Source organism: Tachysurus vachellii, chromosome 11 (assembly GCF_030014155.1).
Source record: "Tachysurus vachellii isolate PV-2020 chromosome 11, HZAU_Pvac_v1, whole genome shotgun sequence".
Taxonomy (NCBI): domain Eukaryota; kingdom Metazoa; phylum Chordata; class Actinopteri; order Siluriformes; family Bagridae; genus Tachysurus; species Tachysurus vachellii.
Genome location: NC_083470.1, coordinates 7572501 through 7581926, shown reverse-complemented (window position 1 = coordinate 7581926; position 9426 = coordinate 7572501). Strand labels below are relative to the sequence as shown.

General features: G+C 39.9%; 1 protein-coding gene across 3 annotated transcripts in view; it reads left to right on the top strand.

Moving 5' to 3' along the window:
* The first annotated feature begins 4858 nt into the window (after positions 1-4858).
* borcs6 (BLOC-1 related complex subunit 6) overlaps positions 4859-9426 on the top strand; it is a 7613-nt gene continuing 3045 nt past the window's right edge. The window contains exons 1-4 of one of the 3 annotated variants that reach the window (XM_060881613.1): positions 4859-4950; positions 6525-7015; positions 8005-8473; positions 8733-8896. In XM_060881613.1, coding sequence (XP_060737596.1) covers positions 6536-7015; positions 8005-8473; positions 8733-8896 — 1113 coding nt within the window. In that variant the 5' untranslated portion in view covers positions 4859-4950; positions 6525-6535. Of the gene's footprint in view, positions 4951-4973; positions 5213-5619; positions 5739-6524; positions 7016-8004; positions 8474-8732; positions 8897-9426 lie in introns of those variants that run through there. The other 2 variants (XM_060881615.1, XM_060881612.1) reach the window with 2 other exon arrangements.

Sequence of the window (9426 nt, the reverse complement as noted above, 5' to 3'; positions counted from 1 at the left end):
TATATATATGATTTAAACTTTGAAGAAATTATTATATATATATATAATTTCTTCAAAGTTTAAATCATTTGATAAAGTGGGCCAGACTAAGGCACTCCCCAACACTGGAATTTGCAAGAGTCATTGAGGTAAAACTGCATTGTATTGTACAATAAACTGTTTTGTGGATTCATGAGTAGTTTTGGTTGAAGCTCTGTGTACATTTGGGTTGGGTGGTGTGTATCAAGTATCTGAGTCAGAATACCAATTTCCGGATCAGTTTTCACATGGGTTATAAAAAAGGCAAAAACCGGGCTTACGTTCGTTCAAGCTCTTCATTCTCTCTCTCTCTCTCTCTCTCTCTCTCTCTCTCTCTCTCTCTCTCTCTCTCTCTCTCTCTCTCTCTCTCTCTCTCTCTCGCTCTCTCTTTTAATCTTTCATGCATGTAAAGAATGTATGAAGATGACAGCTAACACAAATGTGCACACCCTTAAGCACACTCATGCCAGAATATTTAGTATCAGAGAGAGAACGAGTTATGAGTTCTGATGTGTAAAAACACACACAACAGGTCAGAGGAAATGAAAATGTGGTCAGAGAGCACAAAAACATTCAGTTATAGGCTATGCATGGATGGATGGTGTTTGCGTGTGTGTGATAACGGAAGTACATGAAAATGAATGGTGCAGATCTTGTCCTTAATTACGGTGTTAAGATGTCATGTTAAGATATTACGTGTTGCAATAAAGTAGAAATAAAGAGGCTTTTTTTTTCGGTGATATATAACAATAATGTTTCCTCATTTCATGTCTTAATGTTGGGGGCACGGTGGCTTAGTGGTTAGCACGTTTGCCTCACACCTCCAGGGTCGGGGTTCGATTCCCGCCTCCACCTTGTGTGTGTGGAGTTTGCATGTTCTCCCCGTGCCTCGGGGGTTTCCTCCGGGTACTCCGGTTTCCTCCCCCGGTCCAAAGACATGCATGGTAGGTTGATTGGCATCTCTGGAAAATTGTCCCTAGTGTGTGATTGCGTGAGTGAATGAGTGTGTGTGTGTGCCCTGCGATGGGTTGGCACTCCGTCCAGGGTGTATCCTGCCTTGATGCCCGATGACGCCTGAGATAGGCACAGGCTCCCCGTGACCCGAGGTAGTTCGGATAAGCGGTAGAAGATGAATGAATGAATGTCTTAATGTTTTTTGAATTGTCATCTCTATCACTTTGAAATAAGAATGTAAGAGATATACAGTAATATACAGTAAGGGGAAAAGAATATACTACATCCATTTTTGACCACCTTCAAGATACTGAAGCTCAATGTGGCTAGGATTCATTCTAAATGGAAGAAATAACAACAATAACTGGATGACTAATATCTTTCTAGACTATTTAGGGCTGCTTTCCCAAATTATAAAAGATGTCCTATATGGCATCTTTGGCTAGCTTTCTTGCGCAATAGTATGAAGCAATAGTACGAAGTACTTATTATGTGCACAATCCTACTAAAACTGCATGTTTTTCAAACATACACAGAGTTTACTCAGCCTGGCACAGTATGCGTCACCCACAGTATCCGCAGTGAGTGGTGTGTAAATGATCAGGTTGTGCCTGAGGAGGCAGACTTCCTTGAACTCTGTGTGACCTGCTGGAATATGATGTGGGCTCAGCTTGCTGCAGTAAGATTATATTCTAACCGCCTTCAAAACAAGGGACTGTGAAATGAACTAGGCGTGTTGCCTTGGATACGTAAGAACTCTATAGGAGCAGGCACACGGATGAATATTAAATGTAGTGCCAGGACGCGAGAGAGAGAGAGACAGAGAGAGAGAGAGAGAGAGAGAGAGAGAGAGAGAGAGAGAGAGAGAGAGAGAGAGAGAGAGAGAGTATTGCATCCAAATAAACATAGTACAACATAATATCCAACTCCCAACAGCAAGAACAATAAAGTGTAAGAATAAACATACATGGACATAGATTTTTTTTTTAAATCCTGTCTGTCTCCATATCTATCATCAAATAACTATATCTATCCATGCTGTACATCACACTACATGTACTGACACTTGTTACAAGCTGAAATATTATCCGAAAAAGACTTTTAGATCAAAAGGAACATAAAGACATGAAAACGCCTTTCATCTTCCTGCTGCAGGCTATTAAGTATTGTGTGTGTGTGTGTGTGTGTGTGTGTGTGTGTGTGTGTGTGTGTGTGTGTGTGTGTGTGTGTGTGTGTGTGTGTGTGTGTGTGTGTGTGTGTGTGTGACAATCTTCGTGGAAGAAATATCCCACTGGATATCTCTGACCGTTTTAAATTTATGGGGACATTTGACTGATCCCCACTAAGAAAGCTAAGTTTCATTCATTCCTTTATTTACCTGATAATTGTAGCTTTTATTTTAGAAATAATATAGGAAAAAAATTAAAATAATAACATTTAAAAAAAAAATAAGACTGGAGGGTTTCCTCTTTGTTACTTAGGTTAAGGTTGGGGTTATATTTAGATGTATTAATAGTAGCTGCATTAATAATTACATCAGCTGAAGGTCCAACAATGATGGTAAGAAAAACAAGGGTGTGGACCATACAGTAGGTCACTGTCAGCTTCTCCCTTCTTAGCAGCGAGTGACGATTAGTGGTAATAAAAGAAACTTAGAAATAAACAAGGCTTTTATTACCACTTTTATTACCACTTGTATTACCACTAATCATCTAATTCAAATTTGAATTAGAATCTGAATTTGAATTAGAATTAGAATTTTACAATTAGTGGTAATAAAAGCCTCTTTCTTTATTAAGTTTTTGATCAGGCACATTGCTTTAGACCTAAATCAAAACTGACCTCTGGCTTGGAAAAACCCTGTAAGCCTTTAAAATATCAAACATTGGCAGGAACTGTAAAACCTATCTAAATATTTTAGGGCTTATAGGTAGAGAGATAAAAGCACACTGGGCTTTAGTGCTGGATTATATGATATGGCAAGTGGGTGTCGCCATCTGTGGCCAAATGATATTATTACAGGTCGGATATCTTGTCGCATATTCTGTTATATACACTAATGTACACTTTCTGAAACAAACAAAAACAAACAAACAAACAAAACTTTAGAGAAATAATTAGTGAAAGAATTCATAGACAGGTAGACAGACAGACAGACAGACAGACAGATAGATAGATAGATAGATAGATAGATAGATAGATAGATAGATAGATAGATAGATAGATAGATAGATAGATAGATAGATTAGAATGAAAACAGTTTTAAACTCTTTATTTCAGTTTATGGACATCTAATCTTAAAACATATACGTACGTGCTTCTTATATATGTGAACATCCCTTTTGCAATTTAATTCAACTTTGCTGTTATAATAAATCATGGTGGGGATCCTTTCCCATTCAGACACAAGTGGACAAAGTGCAGTGGTGGCTCAAGTGGTTAAGGCTCTGGGTTGTTGACTGGAGGTTTGGGGTTCAAGCTGTTGGGCCCTTGTGCAAGGCTGTTAACTCTCCCTGCTCCAAGGGTACTATAGATAGATGCTTATTCACGTGTATTAAAAACTATATTATATAAAGATTAATACAATTACTATGTATTTTTACAGTTACTACAAAAACAATTATATATATATATATATATATATATATATATATATATATATATATATATATATGTACACTCTGGAGATCAAAATTAGAGAACAATTTATAAACAATTGAACAATTCTGAAATAATGTCATCTTCTCAATCAGCCCGCAGTGTTCATGCAGGACAACACTCCATATCACACGGCAAAACGGGTAAAGCAGTTCCTTGAAACTGAAAACATTGAAATAATGACGTGGCCTGCCCTGAGTCCTGATCTCAACCCAATAGAGAACCTCTGGAAAATCCTTGGCGACAAAGTTATGGCCAAGAAACCCACTACAGTCACCGAACTGTGGAGGAGACTGGAAGAAGAGTGGACCAAAATCACACCAGAGCAGTGTGAGAGACTAGTGCTGTCCTGTGGTCGCAGATGTGCTGAAGTCATTCAGAGCAGAGGCCTGTACACTTCCTACTAATTGCTGACTGTTGTAACCTTCAGAAAATTTTGTTGTAATCTTTTTTCATGCTACAGTCATTGTTGTTCTCTAATTTTGATCAGTGTGTTTTCTGCAGGGGGGCACGGTGGCTTAGTGGTTAGCACGTTCGCCTCACACCTCCAGGGTTGGGGGTTCGATTTCCACCTCCGCCTTGTGTGTGTGGAGTTTGCATGTTCTCCCCGTGCCTCTGGGGTTTCCTCCGGGTACTCCGGTTTCCTCCCCCGGTCCAAAGACATGCATGGAAGGTTGATTGGCATCTCTGGAAAATTGTCCGTAGTGTGTGATTGCGTGAGTGAATGAGAGTGTGTGTGTGCCCTGCGATGGGTTGGCACTCCGTCCAGGGTGTATCCTGCCTTGATGCCCGATGACGCCTGAGATAGGCACAGGCTCCCCGTGACCCGAGGTAGTTCGGATAAGCGGTAGAAAATGAGTGAGTGAGTGAGTGAGTGAGTGAGTGAGTGAGTGAGTGAGTGAGTGAGTGAGTGAGTGAGTGAGTGAGTGAGTGTTTTCTGCAAAATAATGTTTTTTGTTGAAATGCCTGTTATTTTGTGGAAAAGGTGTTCTGGTAGCATGGTATAAACAGGACAAAAACTCCTTCAACTGTTGAGCAGTGAAGATGACTATATATACATTAGTAATGATGATATTTTATTATTACTTTCTTTATGACCTAATTCACAACATTTACACTACATAGATTTTATTTTATATTCAGACGACACAACATAAAAATACCTAAACATGTTTTATATAAGAACCGAAACTACTTATCACTATTTCCACAATCGACTAATGCGGAACTAAAGTTTCACTCGGACGGTTTTTATACGACGGATATTTATAACGGACTTAGTTTCCTGGCAACCTTCATCCTCCGGAAAGAACTGAAGAGGTAAATATTTATGTGGTTTGTCTATCACAACACTGCTTGTATGTCACGTTTTTCTGGCAGTTTGGGGTTATATAATTCAGCTAGGCAAAGCCTTACAGACGCTGACCGTCTTATTTAGTTAGCGAGAAGAGAAGTTACAGGCCTGCTCAGCGAACGCTAGCTTACAGCCGTCACTTCTTTCTCTCGTCTGCTAGGAATCGTTACTTAACGTCAGATGACCTGTGTGGCAACACCGCGCTATAGTTCTTCTGCTTAGCTCTAAGTGAGTTATGTTAGCATTTCATTTTAGCATTCAGGAATACAAACGTATCTCTGTTTAGTGTTAAATTATCCAGCTTGTGTGTTTAAGGTGTTTCTGTTGGCTAATGCTAGCTAGCTAGTTAGCTAGCTGGCTAACGTCGTCATATGATTTCAGTTCCTCATTTGAGCTAACAACAACAACTGATGCATAAGACTCGATCACGTGAAATACAGTAAGATGGCTGCTGTCAGGGTAACTGGCGAAATATTTGACGACGCATTTAGCTCTTATCTAAAGAGCTTCCTGATGTGGATGATGTTAGCTGGCTGTGGTCATGTTGTGGAACAATGTGTAATGAAAACCGCGTCAGGATTCATGTGATTTAACTCCTTATTATTTCAGCTCTGGCACTAATAGTGCAGTGTCATTTAGTGATTTTATGTCATATACATTGCTAGTTTTTCTGTACTTATACGTACTATATAGGTGCACACTGTAGGTCAACACCTCTCCACCCTTTCCATAAATGGATATGGACAGATTTTAAGTGGGTAGATGACCATTCTCAGACCCTGATGTGTGTGTGTGCTGGTATAAATATAAACTGTTGGATTTTGTACAGTACCAGTCAAAAGTAAACAGTTGTCCACATACTGTACATACAAAAAAAAAAAGAGAAGCCATTTTCTTTCTATTCATACAAAATCCCAGCATCACTATTCCATAGTCTCATGCCAGTGCTGCACACACTACCATTTAACTTGCTGTGTTAACATGCGCTTGTTAATTTTGGCATGTCGAATAAAAACACTGGATGGACACACCAGATGTGAGCAAAATGTGCAAAGAAATATTCTGCACTCATTTGAGGTAGATCATGACATGTGCACTGAATAAATTAAACAAAGCACATTAAAAAAAAGTAATTTGTCTCAACAAATCATGTGATTGGATAACTGGCCCAGAAAAAAATAAATACATCAATTTCCCTCCAAGTTATTATATTACTGGTAATGGGGCAGATGGGACTGACATATTGTGTAACTGTGTGCATGCATGGTAGTAACTATTTAAAAAAATGAAATTCCCAGCGGCTGTAGATTCAAGTTAGGTGTACCTTATACCACTGACAACTCTCACAGACAAAGCATTTGCTTGTTTCACATTTCTTGCAGTGTGCATAAGTGAGATAAGAATTGTTTTCATACATTTGTTCCGAACATCCTATCAAGGAAGACACGACGATAATGTGGACGTGCAAAAGTAAACTGACCCAGAAGATAGAGAGATGGAGTTTATGATCATAGCAATCTGATAACATTATTTTATGTAGCAGGTTGAGGGATGAGCCACTCCTCTGGGATTGGCTACAGTGAGCAGGAGGAGGCCGATGGGACGGACACTCCTTACTCTCCAGAACCCTGCTATTGGACAGCCGCTAATGGCTCTGTCTCTCAGCTGCAGCAGTGTGGGGATGGAGTAGCTTGCCTGGAGCAAGACAAACAGGAAGGACCTCCTGAGACTCACACACACCTGGCCCACAGCATGGTCCCTGCATGCAGACAAATACACACAAACTCAGCAACTCATCTCATCACACATGCCTGTGGAGATGGCCCCTCACACACAGACAAGCACACAACTCACTTACAACCAGTAACCAAAGACAGTCTGTACATGGAAACCGCTAACACGCCACACGCACAAATAAAAGATGGGGGTAGAGGAGCAGAGGAGATGGTCAGAAACCAGAACGATGAAAGCGATGGTGAGGAAATTGAAAGTAGTGAAGAGAGTCAGAAGACAGCAGACATTACTGTGCAGGTGAGAATTAAAAAAAAAGGTCTGCTGAATGTGATCCTATTTAAAAAAAAAAAAAGTCAACATGCTTTTTTTTAAAGCTAGTTAATCAAACTAAATCCTGAACAATCACAACACCTATCAGATCAACGGTTTATTTATTGAGGTTAACAGAAAGAAAACAAATATATTTCTGAAGTGTGGTCTTTTGGCTTTGTAGGCCCAAAACTCCTTTTTTTAAAAACAATATTTCAAAAACACTCCAATCTTATAATTTTAAGTTTCTTGTTTTATCAGTTTTTAAATGTATATATTTTTTTAATTGTCAGTAGAGCAATGCTTATAAATCTGTATAGGAAGCACTATGGCATTAAAGTCCTCCAATCATCATGACAATGGTAACTTGGAAAAAAAAGGAATGATTAGAATTTCTAGGCATGAGACAGAAATCCAAGTGTCACTGAGAAAATTGTTGCTTCTTTAAGGTGTATGCAGAGCTTCCCATTTAATATTCATTATGAACGCTATCTCTTCTTACACGCTAGACAGCAACATCAGAGGCAGTAATGACAAAGTGTGATTGTGAACCTCGCTGCCTTGAGGCACGCTTACTTATTAGTCTACAAGGTTAGGATAATCAGAAAGACATGTTCTTTGGAAAATAACATTTAAACAGTTCATAACACATGAAAGCGTTTAACATTTAATACTATCCAGAATTCACAGCAAATCAGAAGCATAACTACACTGTAACCTGATTTATATCCAGTTTCTACCACAGATGGCTTGATTGTGGCCTGAGATATTGGTTAAAAACAATACATGTGTGCTGAGCTTGATGTAAGTCACACTCATATCCAAAAAGCATTCAGGGAGAAGCGTGAGGAAGTACGTTGTGCTGTTAATGGCATAATTTAGAAACTAATTTTGTTAGGATGAGACATACGAAAGGAAATACAAAAAAAATCTTCCTGATGTCTTTGATTTCATTTGAACTTTTATTATTTCTTCAGCCAGTAAAAGAGACAGCCACAGAAGACTCAACCACTTTGCAAACCCCACCAACCGAACCAGTCAACTGTAATTCTTCCGATGATGGGCATTCGTCTGCTTCCACGCCACCCGACCACGCTCCACCTCTGGTCCCAGCTCCTCCCTCAAGCTCAGTCGCTCCTGGTGTGCTGCCAGCACCTGATGATTGGCCACGCCCGGCTCACGTGATGGCAGAGGTACGGGTGCGTTCTGCTCCTGGACGGGAGCGGGTGGTGCGGGGAATGCAGGACAGTAAGAGTCTGGACGGCATCAGCGAGGCGTGTGGAGGCGGCACGCGGGCCACGGCAGGCGAGGGCCGCAGGGCTACTATCTCCAGCGCTTTGGAACTGGAAGGCACAGTGAGCCGTGACGGAGATCTCACCCACTTCATTGCCAAGAACTTGGAGCAGAAAATCAAAATGAGTTCACGCCCAAGCCTTGACACTGACTGTAAGTGTCTTTTTTCCTTTCTGTTTCTCCTGTAATCCTTATTGATTCAACGTGTTATATGACTGCAAAAACGTTTTTGTGTACTGAGCAATTATATCAATACTTTAGAGGTAACACAAAATATGTATTTTTTTTAATGTAAGTAAGTTATGACAACATTTTTAAATGAAATGATGCATTTTAACCTGATTGTGATATTCTCTAAAGCTGTACTGATTAAACAATACTTTGTGTGTGTGTGGGTGTGTGTTGTGTGCAGCTGACTGCTCTGGCCCAGTGGTGCGTGGTCGTGGTTCATTGCGTCGGCCAGCTGACATCCCACCCATAGACCCCACTGTGCTGCTGGACCTGCACAAACACACACAGGAGGTTGCACATACCGTGGAGATGATGCTTCGCAGCCTCAATGGAACCATCCAGAATGTAAGCACCAGCACACAGAACATGAACAAACAAACATACTACTTTTATGAGAAATCATCAGTGTGTTGTGCATACACATTTAAGTCAAACATCATAACTAAGTAGGATTCCTATATAGTAATTGCAGCACCAACATGCTACTGGCATACAATTTAGTACTGTAGTATGTAGTGTAGGAAGTTGTCTAAGTGTGTGTAACTCTGACATTTTAAATAATCTACTTTCATTATGATATTATACAAGTAGAGCATGATTGTCACATTTGCTGATTATTACTTTGCTATTATACTCACTAACTCTAAGACAAAATACAGCATAGAGAATAAAGCCATCATATCTGGTTGTTAGGACACACTGGTGGACCAAGTTTAAAAATACACATAACCACAAGCCTATTTTCCTGCCAGCATGATGTCTTTAGATGAGAAATATTTGCAACTGGGCAACGATACAAATTCCTCAGCGAGGACGTATCAGATCATTCTCATTCTCTAACTTCCCACCAAATTAGAGAAGCTTTATCTGTTCTG